The 22611-nt window shown below is 39.4% G+C and overlaps 1 protein-coding gene across 1 annotated transcript in view; it reads right to left on the reverse strand.

Annotated features, from left to right (window-relative positions):
• Positions 1-22611, reverse strand: part of PARVA (parvin alpha) — a 181040-nt gene that overhangs the window by 55376 nt on the left and 103053 nt on the right. Inside the window, exon 5 of the mRNA XM_004279175.3 lies at positions 21653-21755. Within this exon, the coding sequence (XP_004279223.2) occupies positions 21653-21755 (103 nt within the window). The remainder of the gene's footprint in view (positions 1-21652; positions 21756-22611) is intronic.

Here is a 22611-nt window from a genome sequence, read left to right on the forward strand (position 1 = left end):
CATTCTATTAGTAGAAATGAGATTACAGTGTGTATATTTTTCTGCTTTTTTTTTCCCATTTAAACATATATTGTATCTTTCCATGTCAAAATATATGGATATACCTCATTCTTTTCATTGTTGTTGGTACTTTTGGACAACCTTTACACATTTTATCCACCACTCCCCATCCTATAGCAACCACCAATCTGTTCTCTGTATCTATGAACTCATTTTTGGTTTGGTTTTGTTTAGCTTCAACATATAAGTGAGATCATAAGGTATTTGTCTTTCTCTGTCTGACTTATTTCACTTAGCATAATGCCCTCGAGTTCTATTGTGTTGTTGCAAATGGTAAGATTTCCTTCTTTTTATGGTTAAATAATATTCCATTGTGTGTTTATATTTTATATATATATATATATATATATATCTCACATTTTCTTTGTCCATTCATTCATTATGGACACTTAGGTTGCTTCCATATCTTGGCTACTGTAAAGCCAAGCCATTGGCTCATGATGCAATGAACATGCGAGTTTCAGTATCTTTTCAAGTTAGTGTTTTCATTTCCTTTGGATAAATACCTAGAAGTAGAATTGCTGGATCATATGGTAGTTCTATTTTTAATTTTTCGAGGAACCTCCGCACTGTCTTCCACAGTGACTGAACAAATTTACATTCCCACCAACACAACTGTTCCCTTTTTTCCACATCCTTGCCAACACTTATTTCTTATCTTTTTGGTAATAGCCATTCTAACAGGTGTGAAGTGATACCTCATTGTGGTTTTGATTTCCACTGTCCTTATAATTCATTATGTTGAGCACCTTTTAACATACCCGTTGGCCATCTGTAGGTCTTCTTTGGAAAAATGTCTATTCAGCTCCTCTGCATATTTTAAAATTGGATTGTTTGCTTTTTCGTTATTGAGTTGTATGAGATCTTTATATATTTTGGATATTAACCCCTTATCAGGTATATGATTTGTAACTATTTTCTAACATTCCACACGTTGCCTTTTCATTTTGTTGATGTTTTCCTTTGTTGTGCAGAGCTTTTTAGTTTGATGTAGTCCCACTTATTTATTTTTGCTTTTGTTGCCTTGCTTCTGGTGTGAACTCCAAAAAATCATCACCAAGACCTATGTCAAGGAACTAACTGCCTATGTTTTCTTCCAGGAGTTTTATGGTTTCATGTCTTACATTCAAGTCTTAAATCTATTTTGAGTTAATTTTTGTATATGGTGTAAGATAGTGGTCCAGTTTCATTCTTTTGCATGTGGCTGTCCAGTTTTCCCAGCACCATTTGTTGAAGAGATTGTATATTCTCATCTCCTTGTTGTAAATTAATTGACCGTTTATCCGTGAGTTTACTTCTGGGCTCTCTATTCTGTTCCATTGATCTATGTGTCTATTTTTAATGCCTAACTATATTATTTTGATTACTATAGCTTTGTTATATAGTTTGAAATCAGAGAATGTGATTCCTCCAGCTTTGTTCTTCTTTCTCAAGATTGCTTTGCCTATATGGGGTCTTTTGTGGTTCCATGCAAATTTTAGGACTGTTTGTTCTATACCTGCGAAAAATGCCATTGGGATTTTGATAGGAATTGCATTGAATGTGTAGACTGCTTTGGGTAGAATGGATATTTTAAATCATATTTATTCTTCTAATCCATTAGTATGGAATATCTTTCCATCTATTTGTGTCTTCTTCAATTTCTTTCATCAGTATCTTATAGTTTTCAGGATACAGGTCTTTTACCTCCTTGGTTAAATTTATTCCTAGGCATTTTATTCTTTTTTGATGTAATTTTACATGGGATTGTTTTCTTAATTTCTTTCTGATAGTTCGTTATTAGTGTATAGAAACAAAACAGATTTTTGTTTATTGATTTTGTATCCTGCAACTTCACTGAATTAATTTATTAGTTCTAACAGTTTGTTGGTGGAGTCTTTAGGGTTTTCTATATATTATATCATGTCATTTGCAAATAGTGACAGTTCTACATTTTCCTTTCTGATTTGGATGCCTTTTATTTGTTTTTCTTGCCTAATTGCTTGAACTAGGACTTCTAATACTACGTTGAATAAAAGTCTCTAGAGTAAGCATCCTTGCCTTGTTCCTGATCTTAGAGGAAAAGCTTTCAGCTTTTCACTACTGAGTATGATGTTAGCTGTGGATTTGTCAAATGTGGCCTTTATTATGTTGAGGTATGTTCCCTCTATACCTACTTTGAGAGTTTTTATAATAAATGGAGGCTGAATTTTGTCAAATGCTTTTTTTTTTTACATCTATTAAGATATCTTATGATTTTTATCCTTCATTTTGTTATCGCGGTGTATGACATTGATTGATTTGTGGATGCTGAACCATTCTTGCATCCATAAGTACATCACACTTGACCATGTGTACGATCCTTTTAATGTATTGTAGAATTCAGTTTGCTAATATTTTAGCAAATTAAGGGTTCTTGCATCTATGTTCATCAAGGATATTGGCCTGTAATTTTCTTTTCTTATGATGTCCTTGTCTGGTTTTGGTATCAGAATAATTCTGGTCTCATAAAATAAGTTTGGAAGTGTTCCCTCCTCTTTTTTCAAAGGATTGGCATTAATTCTTCTTTAAATGTTTGGTAGCATTCACCAGTGAAGCCATCTGGTCCTGGGCTTTTGTTTGTTGGGGAGTTTTTTGATTACTGATTCAATCTTCCTACAAGTAATCAGTCTGTTCAGATTTTCTGTTTAATCATGATTCAATCTTGGTAGGTTGTAATTTTTAGTAATTTATCCATTTTTTTCTAGGTTGTCTAGGTTTTTGGTGTATAATTACTCAAAACAGTCTCTTATGATCCTCTGCATTTCTGTGGTATCAGTTGTAATGTCTCCTCTTTCATTTCTGATTTTATTTGAGTTCTCCCTTTTTCTTGATGAGTCTAGCTAATGGTTTGTCAATTTTGTTTATCTTTTACAAGAATCAACTATCAGTTTCATTGATGTTCTCTATTCACTTTTTAGTCTCAATATTTGTCTCACTCAAACATATCATGAGTATCTTTCTATGTCAATACATATTGATATAACTCAATCTTTTATAAAAAACTGCATTATATATTATAGAACTTATTCAACCATTCCCCTGTAGACATGCAGTCAGGTTATATTATACTTTTCCCCTATTTGTAATAAAGTTGCAGTAAACATCCTGTGTGTGTGTATTTATGTATGTATTACCAACTGATTATTACTGGTTAAAAAAAAATGCTGCTGCCTTACAAATTTTCTTCTTAAATACAGTCATCTTACCAAATCCCCTTATTATTGTTTGAGTTTTTAACATTCTCTGGGTATGCAAGTAACATAAGATGCAGTTGCCTCTATTTTGTAAGCTTATATCACTTATTTCGATTTTATGACATTTTAAGATGGAAGATTTGAGACCCTCTCCTGCTATTTCTACCCTTCACATTATTTTTAAAATATTCAATCCTCAAAATTTAAGAGATCTACTCAAATATTCCCATAGTTAAATAATAATTTCATTCAGTGTTGCTAAGAATTTAAAGATAATTTCTTTTTTAAAGTCTCCTCAGTACAGTTTTCTTTTTTGACTTTTATTTTATTTAATTTTTATACAGCAGGCTCTTATTAGTTATCTATTTTATACATAATACTGTATATATGTCAATCCCAATCTCCCAATTCATCACACCACCACCCCGCACCCCCGTCACTTCCCCCCTTGGTGTCCATACGTTTGTTCTCTTCATCTGTATCTCAATTTCTGCCCTGCAAACCAGTTCATCTGTACAATTTTTCTAGGTTCCACATATATGCGTTAATAGACAATATTTGTTTTTCTCTTTCTGACTTACTTCACTCTGTATGACAGTCTCTAGATCCATCCACGTCTCTACAAATGACCCAATTTCGTTCCTTTTTATGGCTGAGTAATATTCCATTGTATATATGTACCACATCTTCTTTATCCATTTGGTATGTTGATGGGCTCTTAGGTTGCTTCCATGTCCTGGCTACTGTAAAGAGTGCTGCAATGAACATTGGGGTGCATGTGTCTTTTTGAATTATGGTTTTCTCTGGGTATATGCCCAGGAGTGGGATTCCTGGGTCATATGGTAATTCTATTTTTAGTTTTTTAAGGAACCTCCATACTGTTCTCCATAGTGGCTGTATCAATTTACATTACCATCGACAGTGCAAGAGGGTTCCCTTTTCTCCACACCCTCTCCAGCATTGGTTGTTTGTAGATTTTCTGATGATGTCCATTCTAACCGGTGTGAGGTGATACCTCACTGTAGTTTTCATTTGCATTTCTCTGATAATTAGTGATGTTGAACATCTTTTCATGTGCTTCTTGGCCATCTGTATGTCTTCCTTGGAGAAATGTCTATTTAGGTCTTCTGCCCATTTTTGGATTAGGTTGTTTGTTTTTTAATATTGAACTGCATGAGCTGTTTATATATTCTGGAGATTGTTTGTCTGTTGATTCGTTTGCAAAAATTTTCTCCCATTCTGAGGGTTGTCTTTTTGTCTTGTTTATAGTTTCCCTTGCTGTGCAAAACCTTTTAAGTTTCATTAGGTGCCATTTGTTTATTTTCGTTTTTATTTCTATTTCTCTAGGAGGTGGATCAAAAAAGATCTTGCTGTGATTTATGTCAAAGAGTCTTCTTCCTACGTTGTCCTCTAAGAGTTTTATAGTGTCTCGTCTTACATTTAGGTCTCTAATCCATTTTGAGTTTATTTTTGTGTATGGTGTTAGGGAGTGTTCTAATTTCATTCTTTTATACATAGCTGTCCAGTTTTCCCAGCACCACTTATTTAAGAGACTGTCTTTTGTCCACTGTATATCTTTGCCTCCTTTGTCATAGATTAGTTGACCATAGATGTGTGGGTTTATCTCTGGGCTTTCTATCCTGTTCCATTGATCTATATTTCTGTTTTTGTGCCAGTACCATATTGTCTTGATTACCATAGCTTTGTAATATAGTCTGAAGTCAGGGAGCCTCTTCCTCTAGCTCCATTTTGTTCCCTCAAGACCACTTTGGCTATTCGGAGTCTTTTGTGTCTCCATACAAATTTTAAGATTTTTTGTTCTAGTTCTGTAAAAAATGTCATTGGTAATTTGATAGGGATTGCATTGAATCTGTAGACTGCTTTGGGTAGTATAGTCATTTTCACAATATTGATTCTTCCAATCCAAGAAGGTGGTATATCTCTCCAACTGTTTGTATCATCTTTAATTTCTTTCATCAGTGTCTTATCGTTTTCTGCATACAGGTCTTTTGTCTCCCTAGGTAGGTTTCTTCCTAGGTATTTTGTTCTTTTTGTTGCAATGGTAAATGGGAGTGTTTCCTTAATTTCTCTTTCAGATTTTTCATCATTAGTGTATAGGAATGCAAGAGATTTCTGTGCATTAATTTTGTATCCTGCAACTTTACCAAATTCATTGATTAGCTCTAGTAGTTTCCTTGTGGCATCTTTAGGATTCTCTATGTATAGTATCATGTCATCTGCAAACAGTGACAGTTTTACTTCTTCTTTTCCAATTTCTATTCCTTTTATTTCTTTTTCTTCTCTGATTGCCGTGGCTAGGACTTCCAAAACTATGTTGAATAAAAGCAGTGAGAGTGGTCATCCTTGTCTTGTTCCTAATCTTAGAGGAAATGCTTTCAGTTTTTCACCACTGAGAAAGATGTTTACTGTATGTTTGTTGTATATGGCCTCTATTATGTTGAGGTAGGTTTCCTCTTTGCCTACTTTCTGGAGAGTTTTTTATCATAAGTCGGTGTTGAATTTTGTCAAAAGCTTTTTCTGCATCTATTGAGATGATCATATGGTTTTTATTCTTCAATTTGTTCTTATGGTGTATCACATTGATTGATTTCGGTATATTGAAGAATCCTTGAATCCCTGGGATAAATCCCACTTGATCATGGTGGATGATCCTTTTAATGTGCTGTTGATTCTGTCTGCTGGTATTTTGTTGAGGAGTTTTGCATCTATATTCATGAGTGATATTGGTCTGTAATTTTCTTTTATTGTAGTATCTTTGCCTGGTTTTGGTATCAGGGTGATGGTGGCCTCATAGAATGAGTTTGGGAGTGTTCCTTCCTCTGCTATATTTTGGAAGAGTTTGAGAAGGATGGGTGTTAGCTCTTCTCTAAATGTTTGATAGAATTCACCTGTGAAGCCATCTGGTCCTGGACTTTTGTTTGTTGGAAGATTTTTAATCACAGTTTCAATTTCATTCCTTGTGATTGGTCTGTTCATATTTTCTGTTTCTTCCTGGTTCAGTCTTGGAAGGTTATACATTTCTACGAATTTGTCCATTTCTTCCAGGTTGTCCATTTTATTGGCATAGAGTTGCTTGTAGTAGTCTCTTAGGATGTTTTGTATTTCTGCAGTGCCTGTTGTAACTTCTCCTTTTTCATTTCTAATTTTATTGATTTGAGTCCTCTCCCTCTTTTTCTTGATGAGTCTAGCTAATGGTTTATAAATTTTGTTTATCTTCTCAAAGAACCATCCTTTTGTTTTATTGATCTTTGCAACTGTTTTGTTTCCATTTCATTTATTTCCTCTCTGATCTTTATGATTTCTTTCCTTCTACTAACTTTGGGTTTTGTTTGTTCTTTTTTCTCTAGTTCCTTTAGGTGTAAAGTTAGATTGCTTATTTGACATGTTTGTTGTTTCTGGAGGTAGGATTGTATTGCTATAAACTTCCCTCTTAGAACTGCTTTTGCTGTATCCCTTAGGTTTTGGATCATCATGTTTCCATTGTCATTTGTCTCTAGGTATGTTTTGATTTCCTCTTTGATTTCCTCAGTGATCTCTTGGTTATTTAGTAATGTATTGTTTAGCCACCATATGTTTGTGTTTTTTACTTTTCCCTGTAATTCATTTCTAATCTCATAGGGTTGTGTTCAGAACAGATGCTTGATATGATTTCAGTTTTCTTAAATTTACTGAGGCTTGATTTGGGACCCAAGATGTGATCTATCCTGGAGAATGTTCTGTGCACACTTTAGAAGAAAGTGTAATCTGCTGGTTTTGGATGGAATGTTCTGTAAATATCAATTAAGTCTATCTGGTCTATTGTGTCATTTAAAGCTTGTGTTTTCTTATTAATTTTCTGTTTGGATGATCTGTCCATTGGTGTAAGTGAGGTGTTAAAGTCCCCCACTATTATTGTTTTACCATCGATTTCCTCTTTTATAGCTGTTAGCAGTCGCCTTATGTATTGATGTGCTCCTACCTTGGGTGCATATATATTTATAATTGTTACATCTTCTTCTTGAATTGATCCTTTGATCATTATGTAGTGTCCTTCCTTGTCTCTTGTAATAGTCTTTATTTTAAAGTCTATTTTATCTGATATGAGTATTGCTACTTCAGCTTTCTTTTGATTTCCATTTGCATGGAATATCTTTTTCCATCCCCTCACTTTCAGTCTGTATGTGTTCCTAAGTCTGAAATGGGTCTCTTGTAGACAGCATATATATGGGTCTTGCTTTTGTATCCATTCAGCAAGCCTGTGTCTTTTGGTTGGAGCATTTAATCCATTCATGTTTAAACTAGATATTGATATGTATGTTCCTATTACCATTTTCTTAATTGTTTTGTGTTTGTTTTTGTAGGTGCTTTTCTTCTCTTGTGTTTCCCACTTAGAGAAGTTCCTTTAGCATTTGTTGTAGAGCTGGTTTGGTGGTGCTGAATTCTCTTGGCTTTTGCTTGTCTGTAAAGCTTTTGATTTCTCCATTGCATCTGAATGAGATCCTTGCCGGGTAGGGTAATCTTGGTTGTAGGTTCTTTCCTTTCATCACTTTAAATATATCATGCCTCTCCCTTCTGGCTTGTAGAGTTTCTGCTGAGAAATCAGCTGTTAACCTTATGGGAGTTCCCTTGTATGGTATTTGTTGTTTTTCCCTTGCTGCTTTCAATAAGTTTTCTTTTTCTTTAATTTTTGCCAATTTGATTACTATGTGTCTCGATGTGTTTCTCCTTGGGTTTATCCTGCCTGGGACTCTCTGCACTTCCTGTACTTGGGTGGCTATTTCCTTTCCCATGTTAGGGAAGTTTTCGACTATAATCTCTTCAAATATTTTCTCCAGTCCTTTCTCTCTCCCTTCTCCTCTGGGACCCCTATAATGCGAATGTTGTTGTGTTTAATGTTGTCCCAGAGGTCTCTTGGCTATCTTCATTTCCTTTCATTCTTTTTTCTTTATTCTGTTCCACAGCAGTGAATTCCACCATTCTGTATTCCAGGTCACTTACCCGTTCTTCTGCCTCAGTTATTCTGCTATTGATTCCTTCTAGTGTATTTTTCATTTCAGTTATTGTATTGTTCATCTCTGTTTGTTTGTTCTTTAATTCTTCCAGGTGTTTGTTAAACACTTCTTGCATCTTCTCGATCTTTGCCTCCATTCTTTTTCTGAGGTCCTGCATCATCTTCACTATCATTATTCTGAATTCTTTTTTTGGAAGGTTGCCTATCTCCACTTTATTTAGTTGCTTTTCTGGGGTTTTATCTTGTTCCTTCATCTGGTACATAGCCCTCTGCCTTTTCATCTTGTCTATCTTTCTGTGAATGTGGTTTTTGTTCCACAGGCTGCAGGATTGTAGTTCTTCTTGCTTTTGAAAGAAGGTATTTTCAATTCAATGCATATGGAGCTTCTGCTAGTGATGGAGGGTCTCCTGCAGAGGTGGAGGACAGCTGTGGCTCACTGTGGGGACAAGGACACTGGCAGTAGAAGCTCTGGGAAGTACTCCATGGTGTGATCCCTCCCAGAGTCTGCCATTAGCCCCACCAAAGGGCCTGTAGTCTTCTCATTTTCTTTATTCAGATAATTTCAGCTAGCTCTTTGAAAATTTTCTATTGATAAATTTTTTTTTATTCTTCCAGGAAATTGCTTCTCTCACGTTTTTATAGTTCTGCAAATTGTTCATCACTAGTTTAACTTGTTATAAAGTACTAGGCATGATTTTGAAATAGGATGCTATTTAGAAAATGTTCTCTGATAGGATTATTTTGTGAATCTTTCAGTTGTTTTTGAAGTTAGCATCCAAATATGCTTTTGAAACAATGAAACAGTATTCAAAAAGTTCTGAAGTATCAAGACAGGGCAGAATAAACTCAAGAATTCTGAATGATAGAAGGACTGAGACGTTCTGATAAACAGAGTTGCCATATATATCATACTATATTAATGTAACCACCCTTCAAAGAATTAGAATACATAAAATACTCCATCCAGTATGAGAAATTCTAAGTTATTATATTTTTGTTTCCAGAAACATGGAGATGGTCAGTTTAAAAGAAATTTTTTTTAATTGCATCATGGTCAAAGAATTTGGTCTGTATGATAACTTGAGACTTACTTTATGGACCTAAGCAAAATTTGTAAGTGTTCCATACAGTTGAAAAGAATGAGAATACTCCAGTTTGGGGGTGTTGCTGGTTAATTACATTGTCCACATCTTCTCTAGCCTTATGAACTTTTTCCTTAATGTGTTATTAAGAGAAATATGTAATGGCAGATTTGTCAACTTCTTGTAATTCTGACTGGCATTTTTAATTTTTATATATTTAATGCACAAAAGTGTGTTAGGTTGAAAATGTCCATATTTTCCTAGTAATTTTAGTCTCATTAATATGTAGAGACTCACTGTAGTGTTGCTTTTTGCCTTAGTCTATTTCATTTGATATTAAAATAGTTACACCAGCTTTCTTTTAATTAGTATTAGTCTAGTGTATATGATTACTTCTATTCTTTTTCTTTCAACCCTTCTGTGTCTTCATGGTACTATCTCTAGTAAAGAGCACAGAGCAACATTTTATTTTGTTATCTAATCTGATGATCTTTGTCTTTAAATGGATAACGCAAGAGGGAAAAGATATGGGAACATATGTATACTTATAACTGATTCACTTTGTTATAAAGCAGAAACTAACACACCATTGTAATGCAGTTATACTCCAATAAAGATGTAAAAAAAAAAAAACCCACACACAAAAACAGCCAATTTACATTGATTGCCTTTATGAATATACTTGGATTCACTTCTACCAACTTATTTTAAGCTTTCTACTACTCTACTTTTCTGATTCTTTATGTCCTGCTTCCATCCTTGTTGCTTCTTAGATTAAGGTTTCTGTTCCCGCTCATTTCATTTTCTCCCCATTAAAAGTAGGGAGGTTATACACTGCTTTATTATCTTATTGATTTCCCTAGAAAATTTATCATGTGTATTTAACTTAACAGAGTCCTATGTTAATTAGTCTCTTTATTCACATACTAAATAATACAAGAACCTCAGCACACTCTAACTCAAATCACTCTTCCTGAGTTAAGTACCTTAGTTGTCTGGAATTCTGATTCTATCTTCATTTTTTGTTGCATTTCAGATATTTTTTTGTGGGGGTTCACTTTCCTTCTTTGTGGAGAACACCCTTTAGAAACTCCTTTTAGTGAGGGTCTTTTGGTAGTAAACCCTCTCACTTCATGTTTGCTTAAAATGCCTTTTTTCCCCATTTTTAAACCAGGTTTTTTGGTTGTTTTTTTTTTTTCCTGGATATAAACCTGTAAGTTAACAATATTTTTTCTGCACTTTGAAAATATCATTCCAACAGCTTTGGGATTTGATTGTTCCTGAGGAAAGACAGCTTTCAGTCTATTGTTCCTTTATAGGTAATCTTTTTTTCTCTGCTTTTAACCTTTTCTTTGTCTTCAGTGTTCTTAGGTATCATTATGAAGTTTTCTTGTTAATTATCCTGTTTGGGATTCCCTGAGATTCCTGAATATGAGACTTCATATCTTTCACCAATTTTGAAAATTTTTAATTCATTATGTCTTTAAATATTGACTATACTCCATTCTCTTTCTTTTCTCCTGCTAGAATTCCAATTAGCCATATGTTGGATTTTCTTAATCTCTATGTCTTTTAATTCTCACTTTCCACTCCATTGTCTTTCTAATACTGCATTCTGGGTAATTTCTTCAATTCCATCTTCCAGCTCATCAATTCCTTCTTCAGCTGTGTCTAATCCATTGAGGTTTCTAATTTCATTATTCCATTTTTTCCCCATTTCTAGAAGTTCTATTTAGTTCTCTCATATCTGCCTGTCCAATTTTGATTGTTCAATTGTCCAAATGATGGTTTGATTGTTGCTTGTTCTTTTATCATCCTTTCTATAGTCTTAAAACTTTTATTTTGACATATTAAATATATTTTCTTTTCCATAACTGATCAATTGCTAATATCCATAGCATTTGTGGGATGAATCTGCAGTTTATTGTTTTGGTTGATGCTGCCCATGGTGGCTTCCTTTCATGTGTTTGTTGATTTCTGATTTTGAGCTCATTTGTCTTGGAATTTTATCTCTGGGAATTTTTTGTGGCCTGGGTTTAAAGTTCATTCCTTTCAAGAGGCATGTGTTCCCTTCTGCCTTGGGGAACACTAATAACTTGGAACAACTTTTAACTATATTTTCAGCTTGGGGCATTTAAAGCCACATAAGTACTGTGAATCCTAGTCCTAAAATCTGTGTGAGTACAGACATTTGATGATAAGGAATTATCAGTGCAGACTTCTTCTTGGTCTTGTCCCATTCATATCCAAGGCTAAGATAGAAATTTATCCTTACTGCCCCTCTCTGTGGGACAAGATTGTTTTAGTTTACCCACTGAAAGTGTTACCCTTCAGAGACACTGGCTCTATTCAGGAGTCTCTGATTCAATTCCCCTTCCTTTCAGACTTCAGGCTTTGTGTCTTGGCCCTGTAAGTGTGAACCATTAAACCTCAGGCTAATTAGGCCATTAGAAATTAACACTTATTTTACTGGATTTACACTTCCTTGTTGTTTTTGGCATCAGTAGGATTTCCTTCCCTTTCAGCTTAGCCATGCAATACAAAAAAATATTTTTTAAGGCTTATCCAGATTTTTAAACTATGCAGACCAAGAGGATTTGCTTGAACATTTAGTCAGCCATAATGCTCAACCTGAAAATCTATTTCCTTATCTTACGACATTAGCTTGTATATCCAAAACACTTATAATTGTGATGATAGCCATCATCTCTGATTTGTTCCTAATACTATGTCTTTGATATTTCACTATGTAATGTGTTCACTGTTAGGTTTTGTATAAATTGTCTTTATCTTATTTAGGTGGTTTCCTTTTCTTCCTATTTTACTTGGGATAGCTGTTGAAATGTATGAAGTATTATTTGACATCCACCGATAGATTCAGTTTTGCTACTGAAATTTACATATGTACTCTACCATTTTTTTATAAAATTGAGAATATACAAACATGGAAAAACTTCAAGCTGTGAGAATTAAGTCCCCTCTTCCCATTGCAGTCCCAAGTTCCCTAGTTCCACACCATAGAGAGTTTATTGTGACTTACCAGAGATATTCTTTACATACTCAATTGTTAGATGTGTCTCTTAATGCACATGCACAGTGACATATATATACACACAGTACTGAACCATACTCTTTTTTACTTAGTAACACACTCTAGAGCTTCTCTACTACTTATAAATAAAAGAATAAGAATAAAAAGACTTTCATCCAGCTTTTGAGTTTTTCAGAGACCAGAAAATGTCTCGTCCAGCTTAAGAATACCAGTATACATTATCTTCAATTATCTTAGAAACAGTGACTATCATAGCAATGCTGTCCAAAACAACTTTCTGCTATGATGGAAATGCTCATTTCTGCACTATTCAATATGGTGGCCACTAGACACATTTGGCTAGGGAGCATTTGAAATGTAGCTGGTGTGACTAAGTAAAGGAATTTTTAATTTTAATTACTTTTAATAGCTACATGTGGTTAGTGAGTGCTGTACTGAACCACTCAGCTGTACAGTTGCACAGGCCATCTTCCTGGTTTTACAGAAGAGTGACCTGAGCTGCAGAGAAATGTTTTAGTGGCAGAACCAGGATTGGAACTCAGATCTCCTATCTTTCTCTTCGTTCCTCTTTCAATTTTAGCATAGCTGCTACTTCAGCCTAAGTACTTTTTTGGGTGTAGGGAAGCGACTCTCAAAACCAATATGACCAAACCCTTCAAGATGCTGCTCTTCCAGGGACTCATGGAATCATCCCTATTTAACATCCATCACTTAGGGTCAGCCTGGTTTACTTCAGTTGCTCATTCCCTACATCACTAGGTTCTCTTAAAGCTTCTCCCCATCTATACTGCCACTCCTCTAGTTCGACACCCTTATTATCTTATAAAAGGATGCTTTGCTGGTGTTTCCTCTACTGCCTCTGAGCAACCCTCCTGCTGCTCCTATTTCTGATCATGGTGTTTTGCTCACAAGCCATCAGCAGTTACCACTGGGCACTGCATATAGTCTAAAATTTTTACTGCAAGGCCCTCTATAATGTAAGCTCATCTTATTTCTTTAAACAAATTTCTTGTTTTAGAATGGTTTTTAGATTTATAGAAAAGCTGAAATGGCAGTTCAGATAGTTCCTACATATCCTAAATCCAGGTTCACCTGTTGTTAATCTCTTACATTACTACAGTACATCTGTCACAACTAATGAACTGACATTAGTACATGACTATTAACTAAACTCCATATTTATTGGGGTTTCACTAGTTTTTCCTTAACATCCTTTTTCTGTTCACACCTATTCATCATTACCTGCCTCATGTCCTCTGTTCTAGGATCATTTTTTCAGAGATGTCTGGTTTTTCAAGACCTTGACAGTTTTGAAGAGTACTGGGTTTTTCCTATATTTTTCTCATGGTTAGACTGGGGATTTTGGAGAGGAAGACCACAGAGGTGAAGTGCCCTTTTCATTGCATCCTATCAAGGGCACATGCTATCAACGTGACTTATCAACGGTGATGCTAACTTTGATTTGGCCAAAGTAGTGTCTGTACGAGGTTCCTCCACTCCATACACTAATCATTGGAAGCCAGTCACTAGATCCAGTCCACTTCAGGGATGGGGAGTTAACTTCTACTTCCTTGAAGGAGTTATAAATCAATAACTTATTTGAAATTACTCTGTAAAGAAGATTTGTCTCTTCTCCCTCATTTATTTATTCAGCTATTTTTTTTTTTTTTTTTGCTGTACGTGGGCCTCTCACTGTTGTGGCCTCCCCCGTTGTGGAGCACAGGCTCCGGACGCGCAGGCTCAGCGGCCATGGCTCACGGGCCCAGCCGCTCCGCGGCATGTGGGATCTTCCCAGACCAGGTCACAAACCCGTGTCCCCTGCATCGGCAGGCGGACTCTCAACCACTGCGCCACCAGGGAAGCCCTATTCAGCTATTTATTGATATCAATATGGACTTAAGGATATTTATTTTAGACTTTGGGTTATAATCCAACATTATTGTTACTCATTTTCTGGCTCAAATTTCCACCTTTAGCCATTGGGAGCTCTCTCAGATGGGCCCTGAACACTTTCAACATGCTGCCCCACAGATATACTTTCTTCCCCTAGTGCCTCTTTTTGGCACTGCAAGATGCTCCAGGCTCATCTGTATGCCCTGGTTTCTATTACTGGAGACTGGAGTTAGAGACCAAGGTCTGGGTGCTGGTTCCCATCTTCTTTGTTAGCCCCACACCCCACTCAACCAATGCTGATGGTCACCTACCCATGTGCTCCTGTCTCTATAACACTCTCTCTCCACTCACACCGAAATCCACAGGTGCTTACCAGCAACATTTTTTACTAGAATGTTCTTCTCCTTCATCTGGCTGAAATTCTGCTCCTTCCAGAAGGCCTGATTCAAAATGCCGCCTCTTTCATGATGCCTTTCCAAATCTTCAACTTGACAGCCCACAGCCCTTCATAGTACAGGTTGTGAGTTACCTAAAGGCGGCGCTGTGATGTATTTACGTCCGTATCCCTAAACTCAGCAGTAGGACATAGCAAATTAAATGGCTATTGCTTGACGAATATTAATTGACTAGATGAAGGTCAGTGTAAGATGTACTCTTTAGGGTCTACCAGGGAAAAAGAAACACACACACATACCCAGCACAAAACAAAAAACCCTCCTGCAGAACCTTTATGTCCAAGGGACCCTTCCTGGTCTCATGCCCGAAGAAGATAACCTGTTTCAGTCATATGTTATTGCGAAAACCAGAAGGGAGAGCCTTATGACTTCCATCCCTCAGAAAAGGCCTTTTCTGTTCTCAGTTACACACACATGTTCAAAGATTAGGATCAGGGGAATCTAACATGCCATAAGGCAAATTGCAGAGCTGTCCCAAGTCAGGAAACCTCAATAGGAAACAGGCAGCAGCCCATGGTCAAATGAAATGATGACCCAGGATAGGCATTTCCCTAGAATCCCCTGCCTCCTGCCTTTCTCACTCAGTCACATCTACCGCCTAGGGGATGTGATGTTGGCGATGCAAATACAGCAAGGTGACCATGGATGCACCTGTATGCTGAGACGCTGGGAAATGTGTCCCAACTTCAAACCATTCTGGGGCTTTTACCCCACTTATTGGTGCACTGGGCTAAAAGAATACCCGGGGGAAGTGAGGATATTGCATCTATCAGTCACCCTGAGAAGAGGCTAATCCTGGGATAAAAGATGAGGTGAATTTCTGTCAGGGGCTAGGGAGAAACTTCCTCTTCATTCTTGGGGGTGGGGAGTTTGTGTTCTGAGGTGTGGAAAGGGCTGGAGCCATTGTCATGATAGGATGGGGGTGGGCACCATAAAGAGGCAGGCCAAAGTGGCCAGCATCTGACTTTTCCCAGGCGGTGACACCAATGGTACAGAGAAATGGCCAGTGTTGGGAGGAGCAGTCCTTAAAGTAGGAGTTGCACCCTCTGGTCTTCCTGGATGACGCTGACGCCCCTTCCCTGAGCTCCCAGCATTCACCTGCCACGGCAGACAGCCATCTCCGGCCCTGAAGCGCTCGCCTTCTCTAGCAGGAGTACAGTCCAGGGGTTCTTAATTCCTACACAATCCTCAAGCACACAGTGATGGGAGCCATAGGATAAACGTCCCTGCTCCCTGTCCTGAGTAGGGGGATTTTGAGGGGTGGTGTCACCTGGTTTCTCAGCGGGACCCCCCGCAGCCCTGGGCCCTGGTTGCAAACAGAGCTGTCATCCTTATGAATGCATCCTTAATGGTGCTTCTCTCTTCCTCTCTTACATTCCCCACTTGACCACCTGTACTTTCTAAGATCACCCCTCACATAGACTTCCTCCACGCAAGTCCCTGTTTCAGTATCTGCTTTCAGGAAAAGCTCAACTCAGATATGCTGCCCGCGCAAGAGGGAAGATGCAGAGAACAGAGGCAGCAGTGGGCAGCTGGGCTAGGCAGCTCAGAAAGGAGGACCTGGGGGAGGCTGCACCAGAAGAATTTCCCAGACTTGCCTAGGGACTCAGAAGGGCAAGTAGACCGGGCACTGATGCTGAGCAAGTAGCATCTGGCCACACAGAGGAGCAGCAGGTATGACGCCGCCCTCTCAGAGCTCAAGATCAGAGAGCACCCAGCCAGACAGTCCACCTGTCATCTCAGGGATGCTCAACTATTCAGAACTTCACCATAACAATAACAGCCACGCACCTCTGGCCCAGAGATCCCTGCCTTGGCATCTTGCTCATTTCTGGGTTGAGTCCTTGTGCCATGATGTCATCAGCATGGCTTCCCGGATTCCAGGTCCATATCCTGCTCCCGAGATGTGACTCGGCATATCTGGACTCCTGAAGGTCGCTATGCCATTTTAATTTTTTTCTAAATGCCAGCATTTCATAGTTAGTTTACTAATCCCAAACTCAGCCCCCTCCTACTCTCCATGCCCAGCCCCAGTACAATTTGAAGCTGAATTTCTGGAAATGATCATGCCTGCTTCATCTTAGTACCACCAGGTAATAGTACCGTACCTACACATGGATGTTTATTTGTGTGACAGGTAGCCAGTTAAAAACACCAAGTAATATGCCCAGATACTGATTTCTAAACACCATTCTCTAATAAAAGAAACTGGGGCTCCTTGAAGAAGTAGTTGATTCTAGGCCCAGAGTAAAAGTGAAATATAAGATAAGCCTGGAGCATCTTATGATATGAGAAAGTAAAGAAGTGCTAAGAAAAAAAAATATGGGGCAGCACGTCCAGGAAGTGCCCAGGAGCCAACCTGAAAGAGCTCCTAGTGGTCAAAGGGGGAAGTATATGAGCAAAACATGAAGAATGATAACATTGATGATAAACTAAAGTATAATAAGTATCTTTGTATCCATACTGATGTAAATAAATAAGTAAATGGGGGACAAGGGACAACTTTTCCTTACAGAAGACTTCCAGTTAATAAATGTGGAAGGAATAGGAAACTAGAAAAATAGAAAATCTCCACTAGGCCACCACAGCAATAACTGGCAGACATGCTCCACCAATTACAATTAGTGGAAGGAGTGGAAGGAGAAGCAAGATATTTGCAAAGTCTTAAAGTATCTCCCCACAAATAAATTAATAACAAAGAGAAAAATAGCAACTTTACAGTGAAGGAATCTGGTGGACACCACCTTAACCAAGTGGTCAGTGTTAACATCAGCAGTGATAAGACATGTTAACATCAGCAGTGATAAGACATGTTAACATCGTGTCTGCCCTGATATGATGCCCTGAGGACACATCAGCTCCATGGGGTCCTTCCCCAAAACATATCACCTTGGAAGCCCAAGGTTAATTTCTTAGTTTTGATGCTTGCCCTATGGTTGGTAAGATGCTAACATTAGAGGAAGCTGAGTAAGGGGAGACAGGAACTCTCTAGACTGTCTCTGCAGCTCTACTATAAGTCTAAAATTAGTTCAACGGGCTTCCCTGGTGGCGCAGTGGTTAAGAATCCGCCTGCCAATACAGCGGACACAGGTTCGAGTCCTGGTCCGGGAAGATCTCACATGCCGCGGAGCAGCTAAGCCCATGTGCCACAACTACTGAGCCTGCGCTCTAGAGGTCATGAGCCATGACTACTGAGCCCATGTGTCACAACTACTGAAGCCCGCATGCCTAGAGCCTGTGCTCCACAACAAGAGAAGCTCCGCAATGAGAAACCTGTGCACTACAACGAAGAGTAGCCCCTGCTTGCAGGTACTAGAGAAAGCCCACACACAGCAAAGAAGACCCAACGCAGCCAAAAATAAATAACATTAAAAAAAATAATAAATAAAATTAGTTCAAAATAAAAAAGTTTTAAAGAAACATTGACAAATGGGCTATGGGTTTAAGTGTTAAGACAAATAGTGAAATATAAAGACGATCTGGGAGAACTTCAGAGTGCTACCAAGGCAGGAAACAGCTTAATGTGAGAAAAGGATTTTGGAGCCAGAGAAGTTAAGATAAATGATGAGGTTCTGAGCTAAGGAGGAAGCAGTGGGGCTGGAAAAGTTTTTGAAAGCCAACCCTGACCTAGCACACAGTGAGCCAGGCACTTTTCCAAGTGCTGCACGTGTACTCACTGATTAAGAAATGGGACGGTTTGACACACACACACACATATGGGAACACAGTTGTCAGAACTGTGACTAACAGAATATGAAGGAAGAAGAAAGAGCTATCCACGATGACCCCCAGGTTTGTCATCTGTGGTCATAATAGCATTCCTCAAGGTGGAAAACAGATTGGGCTTGGGGAGGAGGAAGATAAGCTCAGTTTGGGGCAGGCTGGTTATAGGTGCCTGTGTGACAGCCAGGTGGGCAGGTACAAGATAACCTTACTTACAGCTTCAAAGCGAAAGCCGTTCCAGAGATAGAGACCTGAGAGTGATGATCATATAGCTGACGGCTGAAACTATAGGTGTGGATGAAATCACCCAGGAAGAGGGTATGAAACAAAAAGAGAAGGGGGCCAAGGATGGAAGGTGGAGGAATCCCAACCATTACGGAAAGAAGAACAGATGAGGAGGACTGAGAAGTGGGTGTCAGAGGCGGAAGAGGACCCATCACAGAAACCGTCAGGCTGGGGTGGGGGGGTGAGGTGTTCAGTAGTGTCAAATGCCACCATGTAAGAAGAGCTCTCAATTGACACTGGTGACCTGGGAAGGAAAAGTTGATGGGTAGGTGGTGGCACCCAGCCTGTACCTAAGGACTGAATACTTAGTGGTGGGAAAGCAGAACAGGGAGTGCCAAAGATTATCCTGAGAAACCTGGCTGGGAAAGAAGAAAGAAAAATAGCCAGAGGGGAACTCGAGGTCAGAGGGGTCACCCAAAACCCCGTCTCCAGACTGATTCCTCCCAGGAGCTCCTGACACATATTTTCAACCGCAAACTAGTTCTCTCCACTGGGTACTCTGCCTGTAGCTTTTGAGAGTGTACAGCTAGCCTTAGACCTACAACGGTTCTACACTTAAGTTGACAAAAGAGGCATCACCTCCGCTGTGAATCGCATTTTCAACATGAACATTGAGATCTGAGATGATCTAACCTGACTGTACTTGATGCCTGACTTGGGGCGGCACAGATGATGCTGGACAGTTTTGTAACCATTCCCGGAGGTGAGATTGCTCATGACCACGTTCCATCACTGCACAGCCATGTTCCACCCCTGCTTTCAAAGCCCAGCGTAGAACACTTCCAGACAGTTTCAGATCCCAACTAGAAATTTGCTGGCGGGGTTAAAAGCTACAGTCACTAGGAGAGATGCTCAGTGAGGCTCACGGCTTTTTCACATCCGCATGTGCCAAAGATGTTTCATTCCTCTCCGTGTTCAGTTGCGTTTACAAGCCTTTAGATATGAACGCTCATTAATATTGACGTTTGAGTACTGAATCGGCTTAACTTCCTAGAAATTACTAGATTTTATATTATTCATTCATTCATTCAATATACATTGATTAAGTGCTGGGCAACATGTTAGTACTGGAGAAGACTGGATAAATAAATGCGAAAAGGTTCCTTTCCTTGAGAAGCCCACATACACTTACATAAACAGCTACAAACAACATGGAATATCCTATAATAATAAAGCCATGTATATTATGTATACATGTCTGTGTGTGTCTATATAATAAAGCATTATGTTATGTATACGTCTGTGTATCTATATAACAAAGGCACGTATATTATGTATATGTCTATCTATATAATAAAGGCACGTATGTTATGTACCCGCGTGTGTGTCCATGTAATAAAGACCTGCCTGTTATGTATACATGTGTGTGTATCTATTTCTGAGGGAACACAGACGACAGCATGACTGTCCCTTCCAGATGTGACTGGGTTGTGAGGGGTATTAGAGGGAGGCGCGCTCAGTTGACTGTAGAGATTGGAAAGATGAGCAATAATGGTTTGCCTCGGTGGATAAAGGAGGAAGAAAGACCCTAGAGGCAGAAGGAACAGCAAGTGCAAAAGTAGAGAGGCGTGAATATGCCCGACGCATGTCATAACGTGGTGATGGTGTTCATAAACGTAACAAAACCAGCAATGAAATGACGAAAGACACTGACTGGGCACTGACTGGGCATCAGGTGCTACTCTAAGCACTTTCCATGGCATGAGCCACGTGTGTGAGTGGTCAGAGGTGAGGCTGACAAGACAGCTGGGGATCGGAGGATGAAATGTTTTGAATGTTGTACTAATAGGCCTGGACTTTGTCCCACAGGTATGGGAGAGTGAGTACTGGCAAGATGAGACCTGCAATTAAAAAAGATTCCTCAGCTAGCTGTGTGGGGAACGGGTTGGAGGAGGTGAGATGGGAAGCAAAGAGGTGAGTTGGGAAATTGTTTCAACAGTTCAGACAAGTGAAAACTGCAGGGAGGAGGAATGCGGGAGAGAATTCTGAGTAAGAAACGGGCCTTGGAGACCCCCCCGCCCCGCCCCACAGCCATGGGGGGGCAAGGAAGAGGGGACGGGGTTCTAGTCACTCGGAGGGGCAGGAACATCTTCAGGAAAGTGGATGAGCTCAGCTGAGGTGCACGCAGGTGGAGGTGCCGAGTGGAGTGGGCAGCTAAGAATGAAAGTCTAGAACTTGGGGCAGTGGTTAGGATGAGAGAAAGTGGGGTGCAGAGAGGGGAAGTCCAAATCTAGTCAAGTTGAATCTGTCCTTTCATCACCAACCTCACCCTGAAGTCTCCCGTCCCCGCCTCCTCCACGCTTTCACACGACAGGTATGAATGGATACAGGGACACATACCCTTCCAGATGCAAGTTACCTGGAGACACACAGGGGCCAAGCATCATAAAGCACATACTTCCGCATACTTGCACCAACCTAGAGAGAGATACGCAGAGGAACACACACGCACACGTGCGCACACACACACAGACACACAGGGCCAGAGATCACAGAGGTACACATACACACACAAACACACAGGTCCATAGGAGAGAGGTACACGAAAACATACATGCATCTCCACACACATGTAAATAGACCTACAGAGGTCACAGAAGCACAATTTTCTGGAGAGGGCGAGGCATGTATTCCAGTGTACAGCGGAGTCCTTCCATGCTGATGACTCTCGTCTGTGAGGGGGAGTAGCCCCATCTGGTCACAAAGACTCCCTGTGCAATGCATTCATGTAAAACATTCCAAGAGGACATCTAACTGATCTGTTATCCCACACAGGACCCATTCCTACTCCATTCCAGGTGGACTGCTGTGAACGGAGAACAACTCTAAACTAGGAGATTAAAGACATCCACTGCAATATTCAACTCTCCTCTTACCAAAAAGCTTCTGCAGGACTTGGCCATCGTATAAATCTTCAGCCAGGTCTTTCACAATGATTCTTTCTCCAACCAAAACATCATTAATCCAGTCAATTAATACCTACACAGAGAGAGAGAGAATAAGAGAAGAGTCATGGGGTATTTTCTTATAGAACAGCTTTCTCATCCTGGACAGTTAAAATTTAAATGAACTTCAGATTTTGAAAGGAACAAAACTATCCAAATGGCCCAGTATGTGGACAAGTAGCTGTAAGTGGGAGCCGCAGCGGCCCTGTTAACTTTCAGGTATGAGCTCTTCTAGTGCTGATGGTACCAGTGTCTCTGCTAATACCTCTGGCCGCTACCATTCCTTCCCCGAATGGCAAGCAACGTTTGCACAGTGCTTGGCTGTGTGGTTTTGTACCGGCAAGAGTATGGGCTTTCGAGTTATGCAAACTGAGGTTGAAAACCCCACTTTACCTACTAATTAATTTGCGCATCTCTGGGATCTATGGACGTCTGTGTGTGTGTGTGTGTGTGTGTGTGTGTGTGTGTGTGTGTGTGTGTGTGTGTGTGTGTACCTCTGTCATCCATGGACCTCTGCGTGTGTACCTCTGTGACCTATGAATCTAAGGCAAGCTAGTTATCTGCTCTGAGCCTCGGATTCCCCACCTCTATAACTGAGGTTGAAGACACCTCCCACACTAAGTGGTAGAAAAGAATTACAGGAATTCCCTCGTGGTCCAGTGGTTAGGACTCTGCACTTCCACTGCAGGGGGCATGGGTTCGATCCCTGCTCAGGGAACTAAGATCCCGCATGCCGTGCAGAGTAGCCAAAAAAAAAAAAAAAAATTACATGCGGCAAGGACCGAACGGTCAGTAAGGGCAGATTTTATTCATAAATAAAGCACTCTCCCGTTGTGACATCTGGCCAGGTGGTTACTGTGTTCAGGAGGGGAAATCAAACACAGAAGTAA

Source organism: Orcinus orca, chromosome 8 (genome assembly GCF_937001465.1).
Source record: "Orcinus orca chromosome 8, mOrcOrc1.1, whole genome shotgun sequence".
NCBI lineage: Eukaryota > Metazoa > Chordata > Mammalia > Artiodactyla > Delphinidae > Orcinus > Orcinus orca.